The 24,678-nt window shown below is 42.3% G+C and overlaps 1 protein-coding gene across 3 annotated transcripts in view; it reads left to right on the top strand.

Moving 5' to 3' along the window:
- Window positions 1-24,678, top strand: part of SMAD1 (SMAD family member 1) — a 46,822-nt gene that overhangs the window by 1,630 nt on the left and 20,514 nt on the right. For all 3 annotated transcript variants that reach the window (XR_014317369.1, XM_082758823.1, XM_082758822.1), the window contains exon 2: window positions 19,773-20,391. Coding sequence is in view for 2 of the 3 variants with exons in the window: in XM_082758823.1 (XP_082614949.1) it covers window positions 19,992-20,391 (400 nt within the window). In the remaining variant the exon portion in view is untranslated. The remainder of the gene's footprint in view (window positions 1-19,772; window positions 20,392-24,678) is intronic.

The following is a 24,678-nucleotide window of genomic DNA, read 5'->3' as shown; positions in this document are numbered from 1 at the left end:
GAGTACTTGTTTCTTCACTGGGACTGGGAGATCGTTAGTATGATGATGAAAGCTCCCTAGCCCTTTTTGGAGTTCTTGCCCAGGTCAGAGGGATCAAATCCTTGCAGCTTACTTCAGGCTGTAAGTAGGAGCTTGAGAGAAATTTCCCTTCAGTTGGGTGATCCAGAAGCCTTCCACAGCTACTGGAAAGGATCAGTTCCAGGCATGATCGGGTTACCCTAAGGGTAGGGATTTGTCCTTGCTTCAGTTTTGGCCCCGTCAACCGCTAGGTATGTAATCAAATACATTTTTTCCTACTCTGTCCTGTTCAGCTTTCCTTTTTGTCTACCCTTGAAGATGTGATGATCCAGTACATTTGAGAAAAGTGACTGAATAAGCAGATGGAGATGTTTCTGTTTCTGGATAAATATTAAGTATCAAATCAGATGTTTGAAAGCTGATGAGTTTAGGTTTGGTGTTCCTCTGTAGTCTGAACACAAAGTAAGGAGTTGAATGTACACAAGTAATACAAAGGTTCAGAAAAGTATTTACTGTGTTCTAGAATAGTGGCAATATATTTGGATTAAGTTGTGAGTTATGTTGCTTGGTATAAAGATTTAAATTTCAAAAATGAAGGGCTTGTGACTTTTTTTTTTTTAAATTGAAGCATTAATGTGCTGTATATCACATATGGCCAGTGGTGTGCTCTGTGAAGTCCAGGCTGTGTGTGTAAAATAAAAGCTTATTTGAGTAGTCTTACCAAGCCTAATGGAGGCATCATCTCAGCTTTATAAATAATGTAAGTTGTGTATAATGTGGAGTCCCCAGAGACTGCAGAGAAAGCATCATTACCAGCCTTTTCAACCTGCTGGAGATCTTAAATTGATTTACAGCACTGAACTGGTGCAAAATGATACATCAGGATGACATGGGGTCAACCTGTAAAAGTCTATGATGTGAGCCCGTTAGTTCAGTCATCATAATTAAACCGTATTATGAGGGCAGCAAAGCAAGTGTCTGTGACACGTCCCATTGTGCTTCAGATATGGGTGGTTTAAGAATCAAATACAGAGAGCACCATGTTTATTATTGAAGTTATGCAAAGAGTAGCTGAAATTAAAGCTTGTGGTGCTGTGAAGAATAAATACTGAACCAATTTAGGCTGACTCTTCACCTTTTTCTTGTAGTCATTAGCAGCTGAAATAGATGAAGGCATGTGCAGCGTGGAGGTGTGTGTGTGGAGAAGTGATTGTGAGTGAACGTCTCTGAATTTTATATACTCTTTCTCTAGTCTCAAAACCAATTAGACTTTACCTGCAGACTGCAGATTAGATATCAAATGGACAAACAGGCAAAAAAGCTAACTTTTTTTCCCCTCATATTTTTGTCCTACAAAATGCTTTAACTGCCTGTTAAAACTGTGGAAACATTCTTGCAGATCCGAGTTCTTTTATAAGACAGAGCAGCTTAGTCATAACTTGAACTATATGACCAAACTTATTTTAGAACAGAGACTGTAATTTTGAGTATGGGTTGGCATAGATCACCCTACTTTTCTTAGTGGAGGCAACTGCAAGCTTCTGATTCATGTTTCTGCTCTAAATAGCTTAAAGTAGTGTGCCACAGACAGTAAAATGTTTAATGTATTACATATTACACATCTTAGGTCTTGCCACTTCTGCTGATAAAATCACTATGAAGTGTTTTGGGGAAAATCTTGCTAAAGCTCCATTTCTTTTTTTCCAGGAGTCTGCGTGCTAGTTGGAGATTTGAGGGTTTTGGATGTCTTAGTAGTTAAACCAACTTTTCATACCTGAATTGGTGTGAACTCTGCTCTACATCTCTTGAGTTTCTCCCCTCCAAGAAAGTAACCTATCTTCTTTTTACTTGAGGGTAACTAGAAAGCTAATTTTGAGAGAAGCAAAGAAAAGTCACTAGTGGTGAAATAAGTGTTAGTATTCATCTTCAGTTACAACTCAACAAGATGTGCTTTAGCTGGGACGCTTTCTGATGGGTCAATAAAAGAACTGAAACTCGCATTTGGGTGCAGTGTCTTCTAACATGTGGGTATGGAGCTCTCTTCTGCTGTGTCAGTGCAGGTGAATTAATGGAGTGACCTAACTGAAAACAAGGCCATACAAATCTGTGAAAAATAAAATTGGATTTCATGAAATACTTTATGGTTAACAAAATGGTTCTACTGATGATTTATTTTATTCTATCTTTTTTTAAGTTGTGGCTTAGGTTTTGATGACAGGCTCAGTTGTGTTTGCAGAGCGGGGAAAAGTCTGTTCTGTTCTCAAAAATTTGTTTCCCTCTAGTATCTGCAGGCTAGTATTAATCAAGAGTATAGTCTTAATAAAGAAGATACACAGTTCCTAGAAATTTACCTTTGAAGTTGCTTTAACAGAAAAGTTGCATTTAAACCATAAGCACCAGTTTGGCAAGTGTAGCCTGAAATGCTTGCGATTTACAGGCTCGTCTACACAGGCATCTTACGCTGCTCCATCCATTTTGCACCAGCTACAACGGTGTAACTTTAGAACAACATAGAGGATTTTCATGTTAGTGTTTCTTGCTTGGGATGGGAGTCAAGTTATTTTAAAGTGGTACTTTTAAAAAAATTGATAGAGCTGCATCCACACAGACTGCTGTGTAACAACTATTTCCATGAGAATGTGGCTGTTCCTCAAGATTGCAAACAAGGGAAAATGTTAGATTAGGCCTTTTGTGAAGGGCTTTGCAGTGGGTGGGTTCAGGGGTGATGAGAAGGACACTCTGAGCTGTTAATGGCTGCCACAAAGATCTCTATCCTCCTCCGAGAACAAACGTTAATTTGCATTAGAGAAGCTTTTTTGTTTTGTGTGTATTTGAATGGGGGTGTCGTTTTTTTTTAACAGGATAGAGAAGCCAAACATTTCATAAAACAAGCAGGCTAATTTCAAGGAATGCAAAATGTTTTCCAGAATGAAGCCAGGTTGTACAGGATCTGTTCCCACTTCAGCTTTTTGCCTGCATGTGTTGGCTTTGGAAGTGCCTCCTTGCTGAATGGGAGCAAAGCTGGAGCACGCTACTTCAAATTAGATGGGGAGGTGAAATATTCAGCACACATAACACTGAGCTCTACCCAGTTGTATAGATAGGTCAATTTTTGTTATTATTTTTCCTTCTGTGGAAGGAGGGACTTGCCAATACAGAGAACTTGACCAGTACAGCGATTCTGGACACTTGCACAATGTGGTCATGCTGATATAACTCTGTAGCTGGCCTGGGCCAATGTCACTTTTATTTTGATATACCAACATGGTGGAGTATACCTGCATGGGAGTGTGATGCTAGAATAGATGTCACCCATCTTTCTCATTTTGTTCTACCCCCACCCTTTACTTAGCATGCAGAGGCAAGGTCTGGAGTACGAGGAGGAAGACAAATTATTTTTAAACGTGCCTTTATATAAGTCATTATATTTAGGCACTGTTCAAAGCAGTGTCATCCAAAGGCAACTATTATGTTGACTTGGCATGTAGGCAAATCATTAATGTGGTTCACCAGTGATTTTTTGAAACATTATTTCATATTTCTGTGCTTATAAAGGGAACTTTTCCCAACATGGCAACAGATGAGACTGTCTAAATAGCACTTAATGGTATTCAGAAGTATTTAACTTGGAAGTTCTTGTCATTACAAGCATTAAAATGCCAATCCACATCAAAGTGATGTGTGACTATCAATCCAGTATTGGATAACTTGGAAATCAGATATCCATGTTTTTTTGTTTGTTTGTTTGTTTGTTTGTTTGTTTACAGTGTTAGAGTAATTATAGACAGAATCTTGAGTGTCTTCATTCTCCTCTCTTCTGTGCCCAGAAGCTTCTGTACCTATGGGCTTAAGAGTCATGTATGCCTAATAGCTTCAGCTGGTGGACCTTATTTCTTTCACTGTGAAGAAATCTTGTTAGAGGAGAAACTGAAAATGTATCACTTTAATATGTATTTTGTGCAAGAGTAGAAGTTGGATTTCAGGATTTACCACGTTACAGAGTTTCTTCTGCAGCAGTTACAAGACTGTTTAAAAACTTGTCCAGTTAGGCAACAAGAAAAAAAAAAAAAAAAAAAGCATATACGCACACAGAGCTAACACTTAACACGCAGCAGCTCAAAAATGGTTTTATGAATTTAAAGAAACCTTTGTGTTCAGATTCCCTAGGTCGTGCAGTGACCATACTTGATAATACTTTTGCTTGCTTTTCTTCCTCTGTTTGTTCATATTGGGAATTAGCATTTTCTTATTTTATGTTTTCATGAAGCACCGATTCACTGGGGAAAATTTTCTGATAAATCACTTCTGACTTCTGTTTTCAGGTGCTTTAAAGGATTGCCAATACTAGCAGCATTCTGTCTGGTGTAACGTGTTGATACCAGGACATGACTCTTAAAGACTCCTTATTCTTACTGTGGCATATATATGGGATTATCCACACTTGATAGGTTTGCTGTATTTGCATGTGCACATATCAATGCCTAAAATAAAACGCACTGCTGTTGAAAGTTGAATGATTTGGACCAGGTAAAGGTAGAGTAAAACAAGATAAAGTTGAATAGAGTCTGCAAAGTTACTAAGGTGTGTGCATATAATGACTATTTGTATATAAATACTTAGAAGCTGCTTAAACACTTAAAAGCATAAAATCATTGGAGTTTTGGTTGAAGATGAAGTAAATATCTGGGGAATCAAGTTGCAACAAACTGTGGCTTTCACTGAAATGTGTTTCTGAGGGTGATAGAAGGAGGAAACATCTGCTGCTTGGTCAGATACTGTTAACGTGTTGCATATTTGACTATACTAGCAATGTATTTCACCTTTGTATCTGTTAGGTTTCCTTTGAATATTAATGTGGAAAGAATTAATGCAATGCACTTGCTGGCTTGCATTTATTTTAGTAGTAGGGAGTTTCATTCAGCTGGCATGTTGAGGAACAAAATACGTGGCTTTTAACTAGTTATATTTCCTGAGGCAGTGGAAAGAGGACTCTCAAAACTTTTCTCCAAGACACATATGGAAGTGTGTGTGTTGGGGGGGTAATGTGGAATCAAAAGAAAGTCCATCTGGAACTGACATCTCCTGCTGTTTCACTTGATAACTTCTTTAAGGTTACAAACATAGCTTAATTTTTTTCTGGTGTCCCTGTAAATTACACAGTGGATAGCAAGTGTGTGAGAAGGTTGTTTTTTTCTTAAAGTCTTTGTTCTTTTCTTTCTAGCCCTCCCAAGACATTGCAAAACAAACTCTTTTGAGTGTTCCTGTGGGACGAAATGTTGGCAGAACACCTTTGCTTGCTGTTGGCCGGTTGTCTTTTTTTCAAGGGTTTCTGAGCTGTGTTGTATGAAACAAGAAAGCCGCTTCCAAGTCAGGCCACTAGCCCCAGATTTATAGTATAGGTTCTGCTCACAGGTTTGGAAAGGTTACTGAAATATGATCATTAATAAAACAGTTCTGTTTCTTGAGGGGTCTTTCTCTTGATATCTAAGTACTCTGTTGTGTAATTTGACGTATTTTTACCACTGTTGTGGTTTCCTGAGTGGAATCTGCTTTGGGGAAAGCAGCTTTGGTTCGGATTTAAACTTAGGTATGAGTTGTCTGACTTCTCTTCTTCTGTTGCCCTTACTCCACGTATTAAAATAAGACAGCCCATCTTAGCTCTGCAGATATCTTGGGAGATGAACACATGGACATGACAAGGATTCAGCATGGTCGCTGAAGATATCAGTATGGTATGGGACCCTCTGCAGGTCAGTACGTTTCAGTAGCTCACAGACAGTGAAAGAAGTGGTGAAAAAGTGGCTTATAACCAGAGCTGTGTGAAACAAGGGTGACAGGACAAATGACTGGCGTTTTAATGGAACGGAGCCATAGGTGAAGCAAACTTCAGGGGTACAAGCAGCAAAGGAAGGATGAGTGAGACAACTCACAAGACTTCTGGATGCTTTGAAAATATTTCAAATCTTGGCTAAAATTTGGGGAGGGATATTGTTGTTAATACTTTTCTGTGCTTTGCATTCCAGTCTATCTGATTTGTATTTGAAATTCTTAAAAGAAGCACAGTGAGGTCACAGGGCGTTTTAAATAGAGCTTGCTGAAGTGGTCAAAATCAGGGAAGCAAAGTGATCTGATTGTGATTCTGATTGTAATTCGTGAAAGCCCATCCTTTGTAGAATTCTGACCAAATCTGCTATCCTCTGTTGAAATGTATGACTTCTGATTAACAGCACTGAATCCACTGAGTTTGTCTTCCTGGTAAAAATGCCGTATTACTTTAAAAGCCAGGTCTCTTGTGACTCTGACTGTGCAAAGCAAATGAAGCTCTGTCCCTACCCCTACCTAATAGGCACTTGATGTGGTTTTTGTATTTGCACTGAAGCAAGCAGGCGTCTGTCTAATTTTCCTGAACTAATTGTTTTTTGTTTTTATGTACGTAGACCAAAGTATTGTTGTTTTCAAATGATTATTAGGTGGGTTTGTTTTGAAAACTTCTTTATTCCAGTTGTATTACAGCAGTATTTTTATTTTTATTTTTTTGTCAGAACAGCAATGAAAGTGGTTTAGGAATGTCTTGCCTAGACCTTGTAGACTTTATAGCACGTACATGATGACTTTAGGGATTGCTGAGTGCATGAAGTGATTACATCTGTTTAATTTCACATGTGTAGTCCTTCATGAATCTCAGACATCTAAGATGGGTGCTTTCCTGCATGGAGAGCGAAGAGGGAGGTGGAAGAAAATCAAGTGGCATCATTGTGGTCCCTCCATCGGTCTCCAGAGTTCAGGACCAGAGTTTGGTCTCCCTTGACACAGTCTCTTGGTTGTTGCTCTTCCCATCAGACACTTTTGCTTTTTCATCACTGAGACTAGGAGATAGATAAACTGGGAGTTGGTTGTGTCTTTGCCTCTGTCCTGTTCATTACCTGATGAATGCAGTGAAGAACTATACAGTTTCAAAAAGGTGTGAATTTTGATCTTACTGGCTATCTGGGGAAACCTGCCTATATATATAGGTTGCCATCTCAGCTATTGCAGTTTCCTGTTCTGTGTTTTTGCCCACTGCTGGCTCTGCAGTCTGGCATATTTAATAATAGGCCTTTTATTTTAGCCATGCAAGTGTCAGTGTTAAGTGCTTCCACTTGGGTGTTGTAGCCAAAGGAAAACTTTGTCCATATTAACTTAAAAACTTGAGATAACTTAATTATAGCTTCTGTAACATGTGGTATTAGATTTCATCAGGGAAACATTCTATAAATACTCTCAGCTAAAAACCCTGTAGCGTGGGGTATTTTTGGACAGATGGGTATGAAATCGCTTTTCTTTTTTCTTAAGCTTGCTTGAAGTGCTTGTTAGACCCTTGGGTTATTCAGAACCAGCTGGGACAGAGCTTTTTGCTCTGGGGATGAGACAGCGTTGTGCAAATGAGCTGTATGCTGCAGAGACTGAAGGACTTGTGTCGGAGCTAACACTAAATCTTTGTCCTGGATAGCGTTTAAAATTAGGGAGGTGGCAGTTCCACGAGACGGAAAGGCCTCTAACAGCTCAGCTCAGCTCCTCTCAGACCAGGCCACAGATTTCTTTGCTGGGGGACTTTGGTGCTCATCTTGCTCTGAGCTGATTGCACCGCTCTGCAGAAGACTTCTTGTGGTTGTTCCAGGTTAGGAAGGCGAACGGGCTGACAGACCGTAAGCAGAGCATGGAATTATGTTGGAGTACCAAAGCTGGAGCAAGGAAATGAAGGGAGACCTTCTTCTCTTTGGGTGGGAACAAGCTGTCTGAGCTGCTCATCTGCTTGTGGACCTGTGACCTTGCTGGCCAAAGGCAGCTGTTGGAGGTAGCCAGTTGTAAACGAGTACTGTAGTACTCCCAGATGAAGATTTCCTTAAAGTGCTTGCCAAGGAAAGGTCTAATTTACAGTTTTTTTCCCAGATACTTATGTTGGTGATTAGCATGGCGAGGTTAGACTGCCAACAGTTACGTCAGTCACAAAGCCCCAGTGTAGTTATATAGGCAGCAAAATGACAGTGATTAATGATGTAGCTTATTTTATGGGGGGTGAGGGAGGATGGATGGGGAGGAACACTTCAACAAGCTTTTCTGGTCAAGTGCTGTTTTGCTGCTATAAACTGCGAGCTATGTTGGAAGTGTTTTTCTAGTTTAATGTAACTGCATGGGCAGAACATCCTGTATAAGATAGGACAAATGTTCTTTTTCTCACGGGGAAAAGAATATCCTCCAAGTTTAACTTCACGGTAGTAGAAACTTTTTTTCCCCCCCTTTTTACAGTATGAAATAATGTGAAACAACCAGCAGACTGTGTACTGTTAATGTCTTTTTTTTTTTTTTCCCCTAGAAAACATCACCTGACATAACTGGCATAAATACTCCAAGGGCTGTTTACTAAGGTTTCCTGGCCGTTGCCCTTGCCCACACTAGTTTATCAGGTATAACTCATGACCAGATGCAGTATATCTCCTGGAGTCTGTGAACTGGGAGCAGGCAAGTAGGTAAAGGTGGATAGCAGAGTCCACCTGGTGATACCTCCACCTGAGTGTTCTCTTCATTCTCCCCAACTACTATGTTCAGTCACCAAAGCATTTTTTTTTTAATTTTATTGAAGGGAGTTACTGAAAGTGTAGGACTGTAAATGTATGTCCTCATCTGCCTGATGTGAAGACATGCCTGTGTGCCATCATGCATGCCTCAGCCAGCTGCAGAGCTTCTTGCTCTTATTTTGGCTGAAAAGAGTTGATCAGCGTTTGTGTGTACCACTCTGATGGTAGATTAGAGAGCGGTCATTTTGGGAGAGGTGGAAAGTGGGCAGATTAGATGGAAGTAGGAGGCTTCCTGAATAATATGCCTTCCTGGCTGTAGTGGTCCTTCCAGAAATTCAGCAAGTGACCCCCTGCTTCTCTCTCCACTTTACTCCTGTGTGTGCATAGGAGGAAGGAATTTAAGCACCTACACTGCAGCAGCTGAGACTGGGGAGCGCTGGTGGCAAGCTGCTTTCACTGAAATTCAATAAACACAGTACTGCATTTCTGACTGTAGGCAGGCTTCCATCACACCTTTGCCTAGCTTCTTGCCTCCCCCTACTTGGGACACAGGGGTCCTCAGCCTTACAGGCCAGCCAGCAGCTTGGGTTGTTTGAGTCTAAAGTTTTGTTGTCAGGAGAAACCTGGGAGTCCTGGTTTCAGCCTCAGAATTAAAGGCATCTAGATTCTCAGCTTAGAGACAAGGAATGTGAAATTATTGTCTGCTCTTCTTGCTCACTGGCATTTAGCCTAGCAGTAAGTAGTCTTGGAGAGCTACAAGTCCTGCAAATTCATCCTGGTGTTTCTTCCCAGCTTATTTGGGGGTTGGAGTCCTCCTGTCCTCTGTACTGGGACAGCTACAGCTATTTATTCAGTAGCTGGCAGCAATGGAAAGCTTGGGAAGCGTTGTGCCAGGTTTTTAGCTAGTTTGCTGCTGACCCCAGAGAGCATGTGTTGGTCAGGAAATGCTGTGTTTTGGTGTCTGAGCTGTAAGGGTGCAGTGCTTCAGTTCTGCAAAGCCCCAAGTGTGTAACTTTAAGCTTGTCTTAGAAAATGATGGTGGAATGAGTAAGTTCCCTGAATTCTGTATGCAGAATCGTATAGGTTCTGTTAATTAAAAAAAAAAACACAACAACAACAACAAAAAAACCTCTCAGATAAGAAAAGGATATTGAGTGATTCTTTATATGTGGCTTGATTCCTCTTCCAAAGTCATAAAAAGCTTGCAGATAACCAGGGGACCAGATAGACAGATAACAACCGTTTTCGCTTGTTGTAAAACTTCCGTATTCCCAGCAAGCAGTGTAGGAGGCTATCTCCCGCTTCCTTTCGAGCTGTGCAGTTGGCGAGTGCTGTATGAACCATCAGCTGCTATCTGTGGGCTGAAGCCTTTGTTCGAAATCCTCCAGTGCCTTGATCTCAGGACAGGAGAAAATAGTTTGATGTGAGATTCTGCAGATGTTCTGACTTGGAGCTGTGACATGGTTTTGCTTCATTCTGCAGCCTTTTGGACCTCCTGGAGTCTTCAAACATGGGTGCACCCTCGTTTTGTGCTTTTAGAAGGGGGAAGATGTCTGAGAGTAAAGGATCCATGCATCTCCTTCCCTGCTGGCAGTAATTGGAGGCCCTTTGGTCGGCTGAGATGGATGCAGTAGCGCTGGCACGTGCTCCAGTCTCGGCCACGGTGCCTTGCCCTCCAGATCCTTGCTGAAAACTGTATTTCTTCATCTGTTTACCTCTGCATGAGTAGCTTTACAAGTTTTGTTCTTCATTTGTAAGTGGGAGAACCGGAGGCTTTAAGCAAGGAAGCGGCTTGCCCAAAGGAAATAGGATTTGTCTTGTGAGCAGCAGCCCAACACCGTGTGTGACGGTGCTCATCCTGCTGATGAGGTTTTACTGGCATAGGGATGCCAGGAAAAAAACATCACTGATAACAAATTAACCGTCAGTTGTCTTCCTGGCATAAAAATGTTCCTAAGAGTGGAGCCTTTAGATTTCATCGTTGGCCTGCCTGTCACCGGTGAGGTTGTTGGCCCCCCTGTGCCAGGTGTGCCTGCTGCTTTGGTTTAGTGTAGCGAAAGCCTTGATGAAAACACTTGTGAAAGTAACAGACCACATAAATGCCTTCATAGTTGTGTGTCAGTGACTTTATTCTTCCACCAGTATACTTCTTAATGCTGGTGGGAGCATAAGCCGTGCTGAGGTGTTAGTGGTGTGCAGCTGAAGGCAGTTCCAGGTTTTGGTATGGACAAGCCCAAACGTGTAACTCACGTGCTGATAAAGGCCTCCCTCAGTCTCGATCTGTGGTGTGTTTTAAGTGGGCATCCAAAACTTCCTGACCTGATCTCAGGTGAATCTCTAAATCCATATTTACCTGCAGATCTTAACAATTCTCATTTCCTTCTGTAAGAGCTGAAGAGACCTTTCTAAACGCTGTGATCTTGGCCTCTTCCATTTGCCAAGGGCCTGGCAGGTTCGGGAGGCTTGGCAGATATGGGGTGAGCGCCATGGGGTGTTTGCAGCCTGGTGGTGGGCTGCTGCTCACTACCTCTCCTGGGGACCAGGGACAGGCAGGAATTTGTGTTGTTGGAGGTCCGGTCCCAGTTTTCAGAGGGCTGCTAGTGGCAGGCAGTAATTAAGCAGTGCTTCATCAGAGGGTGGAAATCTGGCAGATCTGCTTGTTTGTCTCTGGGCTGTGTAAACTTGGCTTGTGAAGCTGTATCATCATTAAACACTTTGTCCAGAGTGACAGTCGTGAATTGCAAGGCGGTTTGTGAAATTGAATGTGGACCTTTCACTCTGCATCTTGTTTCAAAGACATGCTGAAGATAGTGCTTTAAAGGCTATCTAAAGGCAAAAAACACTGCTGTGGATTTTGGAAATCAGGCAAAAAGGAGGAAAACTAGAGGAATCCTTTTTTTAAAAGTAAAGCGTGCATCTAAAGAAGTGTGTACTTCATACATCATGAAGATGCCCTCAGCAGTGGCAATCCAGAGAGGCCATTCTTATCTCAAGTGTATAAACGGTGGGTGGGGGACTAATCTGTGAAAAGAACTACTGATTTTAATGACCTTTCTTTTCTTGGTTTAATTTTCATCAGCCTATTCTTTACTGAGGCTTGACCTGATTGATAACACTTTTGTTAATGAATAAATAATTTTTCCTTCTCAGTTTTTGTTGCCTCTTTCATTGGTGAAACATTCTGTTTTAAAGCTGAGGATTTGGAGCTGTAATTTAACATCTTTACTTAATCTCTGATGAATGAGGTCTGGGTCACAGTCTTTAGAAGTGGTTTAATGCAGCTGATGTAACTGTATCAGTGCATGCTCTTGGTAAAATGAATCATTTGTAGGAGCACTGGCTTGTATAAGCTGAGTATAACTGGATTGCATTTAGCGTGGTTCCCTCCTTAAAAATACTTCACTGTAGAGCTACTCTAGATGGGGCGACAGCCTGTCGTGACTCCATGCAGTCTGTGCCATCCTGTAAGGACAAAACATCTTGCATTTTATGGGCTGTACTCAAAAATGTTGAGAACTGGGTGCTGATGGGCATTTTTCAAGGATTTTTGCTTTATGTTGCAAATGTGTGTTTTAACTACTCTTCAAAAACAAACACAAAACCACCCTGAAAGTGACATGTCAGTAAATTTTCCCCATCTCACCTGTGAAGGAAGTTCCTCCTGCCCTACCCTGATGAATTGGAGGGAAGTGCTTTTTTCAGCTGATAAAAAGAAATAAAATTCCATGCCCTTCCCAAAGGAGGAATTCAACAATTGGACAAGTGGCGTGGGACCATGTGTCGGTTTGTAAAAGGATATAGTTTGTAAAGATGTTTCCTTTGATGCCTGTGATGAATATGGATGTGTTTCCGTTGGAGAGGGTTTTGATTAAATTATGCAATTAGAGCTGACCAGACAGATCTAAATATAGGAAGAGGTTTCAGTTATCCTGCCTTTGTGTGTAGTAACACACCCACACAGATGTGTGTTTGTTATTGTTGTAAACAACACCTGTTTTCTGAAGACAGTTCAAAAAGTCAGGAAAGGGAATGCTCTTTGTGGAAAAAGGGAGTTGCACTCAAGTTTTATGATGAAAGGGAAGGGAAGCTATTTTCCCTAGCTTTCTGTCTTTTTAGTGAAGGACTTCTGACGTCGATGGCTGGGCTGGTTATGGCATCTTTATGGATACACCGTGTTCACAGAGCTGCAGGCAGTGGTCCAGACAGGGCTACAGGCTGCTTGGCATTTTCAGGACATGGCCTGTGACATCTTCTGATGCTGACTGAGTTCCTCACCTTCTCCTGTCCTCCTGCACACTTAAGGTGACTAGGGGGATGACATGGTGTGTACAAGCAATGTGGATAAATTTGCCCGAAGATGGGCAAATTTCACTGTGATGATAAATATTTACTGCGACTAGTAATTCATTTTATCATAATTACTTGTTTCGATAATTTTTTTTTCTTTTGAATGTTGGGCTTCACTTGAAGACTTCTTTAAGTGACCTTTTGCTTAGAGAGCATAGAAAATGAAGTCTTCTCCCCCTTTACAGCATTAAAAAAAAACAACTCATGAACACCATCCTGTCACGGTTTGTGGTTCACAGCATTGTATTCATCTTACGAGTTATTTGAATGAAGCTCATAGCTTTGTAGTCCCGTATGTGCCAGAACTTTAACTGAATAATCAAATCACAGTTCCTTCCTGACTTAAGTTAATATTTTAACTTGCGGTTTTAGAGATAATCAGTGATAACACATCTGAGTCAGTCCAGCGGCTTGCCGACACCAGAAGGGGTTTCTCCACACCTGGGCGTATAGTTTGGTGCATCCTACTTGTACGAGCCCTTCTGTGCACTGGGCTTATCCAGCTTCCACTCCAAGTTATTTGGTAAACTTGGTGTTAGTTTTTTTTATCCGTAGTCTTGGTAAGATGAAGCAGTGCAAAGAGAAGACCAGTAGATGGTAAAGGAAGAGATAGATGGCAGTTTGTGGCTTCATGGAGTATCTGAACACAGGAGTAAGTAAAATTCAGCACTGCAAACAAGGAGTTTTGCCGTTGTTTCTTAACTTGGTTAAGGCTCCATGGCTTGAGGATTTGGTGATTGTTTAAGAGGCTGTACATGTTGGTGTTTCTTGTAAACAGGGAGGAGTTGTGCTCTAATTAGGGTGAAGATAAGCTTCTTGCAAGATGTGTTGTTCCAATTTGTTTTCAAGAGCACAATTTTTAAATGTCAGAACAGTTACAGAGAACAGTATCTGGCATTGGGAAAAGCTGCTCTTAATGAAAAAGGGGGAGCAAATTTAATCGATGATGCATCTGTTAAAATTGGGAACATTTATTTTCTGTGTCACTTCTCACAATTACGCGTTTATTTACAAAGACTCTTAAGCTATTTTAGTTGGATTATAACACAGTATTCAGTTTCTAATGCATACAGAAATGGAGCATTTTCTCTGGAGAAGCAGTAGTGCAGTTACCTTCAGTCTTTCAAATCTAGGAACCAGAAGCTGAGTTGGGAGGAGAATGCAGGAAGGTTTACCTTTGGTTGGTGGTAGAAACCAGCCAGAGGCTGTGTATGTGGTTTGAACCGTGGTGATCATTGGCAAGGAACTGGCAGATGCTGATGGTACCAGGTTTATTTCATCATGCTCTGGAGTAACTGAGCACTGGGGGGTTGTCATTTGGATTTGACAAACCCTAGTACATGAAGCATCTCTTGGGCCTGCTTCCTCACTTTGAGTGAGCGGTGGATCTGCTCTTTGGTGCTCGGGTGACGTTCAGAACTCCATCAGTCTGATTTGGCTTGTTAAATGAGGGAGAAGTTGTGCAAGTCCTTCTAAAGGCAAACACTATTGATAGCCATATGCTCTGAGGAGAACTGCTAGATGCTTCTTGCAAGAAGCTGGGCAGACTGCTGCTGTAGGTAGCTGGGTTCCTCTCCGTACCTGCACTTCACAAACCTCCATACGAGCTGCTGCACTCAGTGGTGCAGGTACGTGTCTACAGGGATTTTCTCTGGGCTGAAAAATGGCATACTGGGGGCTGCCTTGAAAGGACATTCAGTCCCTCATTAGATACAGTGAGCAGTTAGTTGTCCTAATCCTCTTTTTTGGGCATGGTGCTTCGGTCTCAGGAACCTAGAGAGGCTGCCTTATGGGACAGGCTCAAAGTACCTTGCTGGCCCTTGCTGGGTGTCTAATACAGTGCCAGGAAAACAGCCTGTGCAGTATGTTGAAGTATTTTCAACACCAGTATTGAAATACTTTTTACTCAAACACTTGATACATACAGGTATTTATCACATATTGACACCTGTATCAGTACAATGCAGAGTAGAAATTAACACCTGATTGCATTTTTAATTTATTTTTTTAAGCCAAGAATACATCCAAAAGAGTTAACTTTCTTTCTTGGTTCTTCTTATCCTTTTCAGAAATGCAAGGAAAGCCAAGTTAGGTTCTGTATGAACTCTCTAATGAGTTTTACAGCAGTTTGAAATGAAACTTGCTTTCTTTTTGCATGTGTATTGTAATGCTCTTGAAGCTTTTACCAGGTTTCCGTGCATTTTTTCAAGATGAACCAGATCTGATCTTTTGCCATAAGAAAGTGCAAAGAAAGAAGTCTTTGATTAAAAACAGAGTAATTCAGCAGAAGACTTCAGACGTCTTGTTTTACAAGTCACATTGCATGAAGAAGGAAATCAAAACTTTTTGCTGCTTTCTCCGAGGATAAGGAGCCAGAGGAAGCTGGTGCACAAATGGTGTAACACATTCTAGCATTACAGATGTTTGGACTGCATGCTCTTTAGTAATACGTGGAAATAGCTTTTGCTGGGAGTAAGTGACAGCTCTTTGGCTTCTATGCCAAAATTTGATCTTTTTTCTTCTAGACCTTTTATTAAAAAAAAAAGTTGTACTGAGAAGAAACGTGAATTGCTGCAAAGTTGTCTTTCTGAGAAGGTAAATGACTAAATATTTCTTAAGAAGCAAATTAAAATTTGTTTATTTCTTTATGTTGTCAATAGCTAATGGACCCTTAGAGGAGGCATGCTGAATAAAATAAGAAACTGAATTTTAAGAATGTAGTCAAAGAATAGACAGTTTTCTCTGTTAACAATTATGTAGATTCTCTTCGCTGTGGTTCCTGCCCCTTTTTATGTCTAACTGTTTTGAGCATATAATAAAAATACATAATAGGATCCTTTCTACCTGCATCACTGAGCCTGTAATACAAATAACAAAATGAGTAGGAGAGTTAGAGCTGCTTCTTGTTTGCCTGAAACTCCGGCTAGGAGTTGTTTCACCTCCCTGACAGCGAGGATCATCTAATTGTCCTAACCCTCTCTCCACCCACCAAAAACAATCATTTATGCAAAGCAGGACAGTTTCCTATGGGATCTCCTGTGGGAATTTGAGAACAGTCTCACTGAGTATTTTACTGTCTGCTTCGTGTTGCTGACAGGGTAACCATCTCTGCTTTGAGGGCTGCAGAACTTCACTTTTAGGCATTTTGCCTGAGTACGTTTGTTTAAATCCACGGCTGGTTAAACAGCTGTGTGTATAATGCTCTTTTTTTTTTATTATTTTTACAGCCTCCTCACAAGCTGCATGTGGGTTTGTGTGTCGGTCCAAAGATGACACAAAAGATAGCAGCAGTGAAGGAGGACAAATAAAGCAGTGCTGGTATTGAAAGAAGTTTGTTGCTTCCAGCTCATCCATCAGCAGACAGAACATGTAATAAAAAAGCGCGTGGTTTTTGATGTGTAAAGAGTGGCTGATAAGTGGGTAACAACTCGATTTCCTTTAAACTCATTCCAGGCTGCCTTTTGGAGGGTGTCCTGTTGTTTGGACCATGTTTTTATTTCACTGGTAGCTTCTGAGTAAATGTACCCTTGAAGGGCTGGTGGCCACTCAGCTATTGGAAATGCCAGCTCCTGGTTTCCCAGAAGGGTATGCGTATTTAGGGAAGAAACACTCAGGCTGTGTCATCTGCTGACTCGTGGTTTAATCTTTATTTTGTACTCCCAGCTGATAAGACCACTGTGCAAAAGTAATACAGGAAATGATGCATTGCAGAAACCAAAAGTGGCAGAAAGGGAAATGGAATGTACTGGCAAAAGCTTGGTGCTATGGGCATGCTTTTGACTTCTTGGAAATGAGAAACTCCACCTACACGGCCTTTTTTTAGTTTCATACCACTATTGGAATTCAGTGTTAGTGGTACGCAACAGCCTGTGGTTTTCTTTCTTTTCTTTCTTTTTCTTTTTTCCTTCCCCCAACCCCTTTGCTTTGTCTTCTGGCTTGATCGGGGCTTGGATGTCCTTCGGCCAGGCCGGGCTTCAGCAGGAGTCCCAGGGCTGGAGGTTAGTGACAGGCAGAAATGGGGCTCGTGTTGCGTTCAAGTGTATCTACAAGTACTGTGCCTCATGTGCTCCCTGTGCTGCCAAGGCATTTTTCCCTACAGTGGTTGCTCCACAGGTGCCAGCTGTTAAGATAACACCTTTGTCTGTGATGATGATGAGTGTTTGGGAACGTATTTATGGGAATGGGAGACATGCGCGTTACAGGATTTGAGCCAAGAATGTCAGAAAGCCTATTCCTATGATCTATGTACTCGTGGCTACATCTGAATGTCTTCCTAGGCTTTGCAGAGCTTGTGTGCTAGCACGTGTTAAACAGGTTATAATTCCAGGCAGCAGTACAAACATATAGTTTTTAATGGGCAGGACTTGGGGAGGAGGGAGAAGTAGCTTGGCCATTTATTTTTCAAGCAGCTTGGTAGAAATAGGTCATGCATAGGTAGAACTGTGTCTGCGTTCGTTACCAACGTTGACAGAAGTTTGGACTGAGATTTAGAGTTTGTACTTTCTTTTTCACTAAAACTTCAACTCAGGTCTTTTAAATATTCTTGTTTTAATTCTAACAGATGTGAAGCAGAAAGCTTGACTTGATTGCTCTGTGCTGTACCACTGTGCCTTGTACCTTTTGTGTGTGGAGGTAGTATTTTTTGTTTGAAAGGGGCAGGAAAAAAAGATACTCAGAGCATTCAATGAGATACAGATTATATATGAGTTATTCGTAACTCAGTACTTACAAGCATAGAAGCATACACACTGGGTTTCTGATAAAAGGTTCTTATACTAGGACAACCTTTTAATAGTGCCCTTCAGAAAGCATGTAAGGATTAAATACACCCGGAGTACAGTCAGTGGCAGTAATGGAGTTCCAGTTCAGTGAGCAGTATGGCACGTGCCCAGCTAACAAAATAAATTCTTAACTTTGCCCCAGGCCTGTGCAAATCTTGCATCACATTGACGTTATTTCAGATAGAAGTCTTAGTGTAAAAGGCATGGCAAGTTACCAGTGCGAAGTGCAGGTAGACGTGGTCTCTGGTAGTTCATAATCATTATTCACATAAATGTAGTCTATGCTTTCAACCTAATAAAACTGAACCTTTGCAATTAGATAATTGTTTCAGTGACAACTTAATTTGAACCAAGTGGATGGTTTTCAGCTTAAAGCACTCCAAGTGTAGTGGCACACTATGAAACCAATTCGTGACAGTCAGGAGGGTAAGCGTGGCCTGGCATTTACAATTTTAGGATCTGCAATCGTTTCTTAGTCTAAATAATTCTGTCCCATGCGGCTGCACTGACATCTTCTATCCTGTGTGTGTATGGGTTATTTTTTTTTGGTCTTTCTGATGGTAACAAAAACATTCGTATCCTCTTCCCCTTCCCTCTTCCTCTGCAACCTGTTGGTATCCACTCCAGGATACGTTTCCTGTCTGTCTTCATGCTGCGTTTGAAAACCGATGGTTTAGTGCTTTTTGTCTCTTCTTTTCTCCCCCTTTCTCCCCCTGGCAGAGGCAAGCTTTTTGCTTGCTTCCAGCTTGGGCAGATGTGAAACTTGCTGCTCACAGCAGACCCTGCAGCAGGAGCAGGGGCTTCTGCCTGCCGGTGTGGAGTTCCTCCCCCAGCCTTCACCCACCGCTTCCTCCCTGTTCCACGGCTCCCAGCTCGGGACCTCTGTGCCATCTGAAGCCCTCTTATCAGTTCTTCCTCCTTCCCACTCCTTCGCGTGTCCTTGAGTGCAGCAGGCTGGCGTTGCAGCGGGAGGGGTCAGGATGTAATCAGTGCAGTAAGTTCACGATCGCAGTCTGCTTAGGAACCGAGGGCTGTTTGGTGGGGAGGGAAGACGGAGCTTTGCTTTCTTGTGGGAGATCAGTGAGGGCAAGGTTCTTTCTAGTTTACTTTTTTTTTTGGTTTGTTAATCAAAGTAACTCAGAGGTGAAGCTGCACTGTGTTTTTTTTTTGTCTCAGGTTGTGATATGCATTACTCTGGTGCAGTGATTTTCGAGCAGTATCGCTTGCGGAGGGCTGGGTGGCAGAGTGCTGTGGGGCATATTGCTTCCAGCTGCTCTTTGAAAGCAAAACGAAAAGCGCTGCTCCTCTTGTTTGCCTTCCTTGGGACGTTTTGCTGTTTGAGGTTGCCACCGCTGATAGATTGCGGGGAGTGCCCTTCACACTTAGCAGTGAAAGATGAAAGCTGAGGGACTGTTTTAGGCTGGATTTGGTGGGAGCTGTGTTCCTAGTACAGAGCCCTAGCCTTTCTGGCAGGTCTGTATGGGAATACAGCCATGGCTTTTTGTGTTTTCGTTTTTTTTCTATCCTGCTTCTCACGGCACTAACTGAGGCTACACTTGGGCACTGAGCAGCAGCATTGTCGGAAGCTGGCAAGTGCACTTGTGGTCCCCCTTGCTGCATGGCACAGAAATCACTGAGGCTGTGCAGCAAGTTGGGTGGGGGACCTGAGGAGATGGAGGAGTTGACCTGCTGCCTTCTTCATTTTTCCACCCCTGTCTGTTCCTTCTACCTCGTCCTAACTCCCCCAACAATTTTTGACTTTCTTTGTGCTGCTTCGCTATTTTCCAGGGCAATCCCCTCATATATTCAGGACTATTTAGCAGGGAGGAACGTGAAAGCTTCACCAGCAAGCCCTGCTGCTTACAAGTCTGTATCAGGCTGTTCTTTGAGTCTAATTCTGAGTCAACACTGTGTTTTGGTGATTTTTGGGGAGGTTGGTGGGTTGTGGGTTGTTTTTTGTTGTTGTTCAGTTGGTTTTGGGTAACTCAGATCTTGTAGGGGGGAATGTTTCTTCCTGTTGTTGGTTAACTTAAAAAGTAAAATCTGTTTTCCTCTCCCTCTTCTCCTGCAGGTTCTCAGCCTTTAGCACAATGAGAAGGTCACGTCTATCACGGGGGAATGTCAGCATTGCCATCCCGGGACAGGAGGAGTGAAAAGGCAGAAGGACCAGAATTATTTGGGGCAGACTGCTTTTGACTACTGATACAATCTGCTGGGTGGTGGTGGTGGAAGAACAGGACGGTCTTTCCTGCTTGGTCTGCGGTGTCCAGTGTGACCAAGCAGGGTCACCATGAACGTGACAAGCTTATTCTCCTTCACCAGCCCAGCGGTGAAGAGGCTGTTGGGGTGGAAGCAGGGGGATGAAGAAGAAAAATGGGCAGAGAAAGCCGTCGATGCGTTAGTGAAAAAACTGAAGAAGAAAAAAGGTGCTATGGAAGAGCTGGAGAAAGCATTAAGCTGTCCTGGTCAGCCCAGCAACTGTGTCACAATTCCTCGTTCCTTGGACGGCAGGCTTCAGGTTTCACACCGGAAAGGGCTGCCACATGTAATTTACTGCAGAGTGTGGCGCTGGCCAGACCTGCAGAGCCATCACGAACTGAAACCACTGGAATGCTGCGAGTTTCCCTTCGGTTCAAAACAGAAGGAGGTTTGCATCAATCCCTACCACTACAAGCGGGTAGAGAGTCCTGGTAGGTTCTTCCTTGTTTGTAGCTTCACACCTTATCTAAACAATGCAAAGTATGCCAGTTAATCATGTGACTCATCAGCTTAAATAAGCAAAAGTGGCTGTTTGCACACGTCAGATTCTTCCTCTGCGATTTATCTGGATGTAATCATTAATTAACAGTTCTCTCTTTCACAGGATGAGTACTTGACATGTGTAAATGCATTTCATCACTGCATGGAGTCACAGTCTCTGCATACGCCTCAAGCTGCTGGGCATGGTGTCACCTGGTTTTGTTGGTGACCACCATCCCTCAATTCATTTGTTTTTTTATTGAACTATATAGATGGAATGCATATGAAACATGGCTATGTAATGATTACTGCAGTTTGTGCATGAAAGCTATTCTGATGTGGTTTTACAATTTCCAAATGATTCACTTGTGGTTTTACAATTTCCAAATGATTCACTTCTATCACTTCTGTTTCTTCATCCTTCAGAAGATAATACTGTCTTTAAGATCTTGCTTAATTTTGGCCTTTTGAAAAGATTGATTTTAGTCAACAAAGGTACCCTTTCACCTTGAAACGCTGATAGCAAGGGTTATTTTCTGCATGAAGTTTTACTTTCAGGTGTTCTGAACTGGAGGTTGTTAACCTGTTATCCACTCCCCCACTTCTTATTATTTAAAGAGCAGCCCTTTCTCTCTGTCTTCTCTTTAAAGGCCAAGCCCACGCTTAATTTTGCTTATGTGAGTTATTATCGGGGGTGTTTCCGGGACTAAGATGCAATGTGCTTGAATGTATCTGCACTAGGCTCTGGGTACTTGTGAGGTGGTGCAGGGACATCTGCAGAAACACACTGCAGGTGTGAGTGGGCTTCCCTGGTTTAGGTTTGGGAAGTCTTATCTGTAGTGGGCATTTTATAAGCTGTGAAGCTGTATCTGCAGAGTGGCATGGATAGCTTATGATTTGCAGTGGAAATAAGGTTGTCACAAGAGTATTTTTCTGTGAATGGAAATTGCATTTGTCTTGAATCCGCAACATTTAATGCGTATCTAGATGTTAAATATTTCCCTTTGGTGTGTTAATATGAATTTGGAAATCATGTGAATGGTACTCATAAAGTAAGGTTTTTTTTGTTTGTTTGCTTTTTAATGCAGCAGATGCTTAAGCAAAGGAGCCCTTTGCATTGGAAAAAAGAGTTTTAAAAAGTTCTTAACAATTCTGTGTTAGCCAAAAGCAGGACAGTAAAATAAATAATTGTGTCCTTGTGCTGCTAGCTTTCTACATGTCTGCACCAGGTGCTTTTCTTGAGTACTCCAAAATATTGAGAATTAAGATTCCTCAAAGACATCTAGTTCAGTCAGATTGAGCAACAGTTGAGCTCTTGCTGTTACTGTAATTTCAAGTGACATGTTACAACTCATTTTGCTTTAATCTTGGAAACGATTACTGAGTTTGAGAACACTTTCATTTGGATCACTTATACCATATTTAAAATCCGTTTTTGTAAATGCCCTGTCACTTCAATGAGATACACAAGATAAAAATAGCATATAACCTGCAAAAGGTGTCTAACTAAAACACTCATTTTGACTAAGTACTGCTAAGTAGCTTAAGTGGTTGGAAAGCTGGGGTTTGGGTGCTAAGTCATCTAAATTTTGTACTTGGGAGACAGCAAAAAGTTTACTACTTGTAAGCCAAATTCTGGATTGCTTTTTAATTGTCTTTCTATAAGATAAAACTTTTCTAGGTGCTCGTAGCTACAGAATTTTTGCTGGGGGGGAAAACAAACATTCAGTAACTTAAATAAAGTTGGAGATGGTAGAAATCAAATATTTCCCTTTTGCCTGGTGAATGCCTTCCTTCAGGAAAAAACAGTTCTTTCTGATCACCTGCTTAGTTGGCAACTGGGCAGTTCTCTTGCAAGTACCAGTGCTGGAGTCAGTTTGGTGGAGCTGACAGAAGTATTCAGCCCTTCAGGAGATCCGTGTGTCACTCTAACCATTTGAAATGTTCTGGAGGTGGCTGGTAACTAGGAGCTAGCTCTGTTAAATAGTGGTTTGGAGGTTTGAATTTCTACGGAAGTTGAAGTTGCATCTTAACTTCTCACCGTGTCTAAAAAGCAAGAGTGGAGCTGAACCCTGCTGTGTCTTTGCTGAGGTCTCTGGCTGGGTTTGTAAAGGAGGGTTTTACAGCAGTTAACCACAGCTCTGGCCTTGTTTTGGGGGATATCACACAAGAGTGGGTGGTAAAGCGTGGCCTCTGGAAACAGGCGGTAACTGGACTCTGTCTGGCCTGGAGATGCGTGCTTCGTAAGTTACGACTTCTTTTTTCCTTTCCCTTCCCTGATGTCCGTGTCCTCCAAGCATCCTCTTTTGTCTTCATTTCCTGACAGTCACTTCCAAATTCTGCTAACCGTTTTTTCCCACTTTTGCCTGGACATTAAATTAAAACACCATTACTGCTGCCTAAGTGCTTGCACTTGAAGATTAGTAGGAATTCAGGCATGAGTCACCATTTCCAACAGTCCTCAGACTCGAGCAGATACCACGGTTTGTTTCCAAGGTTATCATTGCAGTCAGGAGGGTTGGAAACGTACTTGACAAAACAAAGTTGGAAGCTTAGATAGCGTCCGATGGGCGGTGTGTGGAGGCTGTGTGAGTTCGTTGTGAAACTCTGGCTCTGCTTGGCAGCGCGGTCGACACCTGATTGCTCCATGCAGATCCAGCTTCTCGGGAGCTGGTGCATAGGGCGTGTACGTGGGGTGGGATCTGTGCAGTCTGTGCACTTCCCTGTTCGTTGTCGTGTGGCTTGTGTCGGTGTTGTGCAAGTTTTGGAGAACGGATTAACGGTAAATCCTCAGACACTTAAAATCATGTAGCGCTTCCAGCTGGGCAATTAGTCTTATGGATGCTTCTCAGTTTGCACGGTGCCAGAGGGATGCATGGGTTTTCTGCTTTGATGCCTTGCTCCATCCTTGCTGTTCAGCTTGGAAAATACTGGAGTTGGCATGCAGTAGTCTGAATTCAAGCGAGATTTTCTTTCTGTTAGCCAGGCTAACAGATAAAAGCTGTTTGTGTGCAGTCCAGGGGAGGCTGAGAAGAGGAGAACTGCCTGGAGCTTCAAACACGGAGCTTCCCAGCCATCCCTGACTGCTGGCATCTGCCCTCAAGAGACTTCATGTGATGTGGAGGTGAGGCAGTAACACCCAACCTGTTGCAGAGGCTCTGCACAGGTGCCGGTACCCGAAAACCAAAATGGACAGAAACATACTTTTTGGCAAAGTCAATTCAGCCAGCTTAGTGCCCTCGGCTTGTCAGGAGGGGGAAAACAGACCTGTTTGAAACAGCAGACCTGTTTCATAGGTCTGCTGGGTGCAGAATTATTTCTGGTGCAGGGCAGTTAATGGCCATCAAATTTCTCCCTTGGCAAGGCAAAACAGAGCTTTTAATTAAGGAGGGCAGGGTCTGAATTTGATGCCTTTTAAAAACTGGCATGGTCAGCTAAACTGGTGTGAGTACTTGGCTGGATCTGCTTTTTCTCCTCAGTTTTAGCTTTTGGTTTAGGGATATCTGGATACCAAGCTCCTGCCTGGTTTGGGATTCTTAAGTCTGATCGAGACACGAGAAGTAGCTGGGCATAGAGACCGGGAGAGGAAAAAGCAAATGCGTTGTTCCTCATGCCTGTCTGAAAATGCCACAAATGACATCTCCGGTCTTGCTGGAGGACAAGTGAAATGGCCTTCCAAAGGCTCCCCTGAGATACTTCTTTCTGTTCTTCTATTCATTTTATGTTTTTGTGGATGTACGGCCTGTGTTCCTTGCTGCTGTCCTCAGCTGTGTCAATGGGATCAGGTGAAAGACGTGACCTAGAATCTGGACAAACATCTTTGTTTTAAGCCTAGATCCAGTTTCCTGTAATAGCAAAACAGGGATGGGATGGGGGCAGGGAGGATGAAGAGGGGCTTAAATTGACACTGCTATTTAAAGAAAGAAATAAATCACACCTCTAACACAGCATTACGGGAAGAGGCTCAGTTCTTCTGCCTTAGCTAAAGGGAAGGAAGGAAGATGGAGAAGCTGAATATTTCATTTTCTCATAGTCTTGGTGGGTACCAGCTGTGGGGTCCATCTGATGCAGAATAGTGTTAGTTGGCCTCTGCTAGGTGTCCTTAATCATTATCCTTATAGGATAAAGAAGCTTGGAGTTTATATGTTACAAAGAAGGCAAAAGAACAGCTAATTTCTTCATGTGCAGAAATAGTTGATGGTGCAGAGTGCTTATCTACAGGGTACATACATGCATCC

Source organism: Aythya marila (genome assembly GCF_965140915.1).
Source record: "Aythya marila genome assembly, chromosome: 4".
Lineage (NCBI taxonomy): Eukaryota > Metazoa > Chordata > Aves > Anseriformes > Anatidae > Aythya > Aythya marila.
Note: the sequence above shows the minus strand (reverse complement) of the source record. Positions and strands in the feature narration are given on the sequence as shown.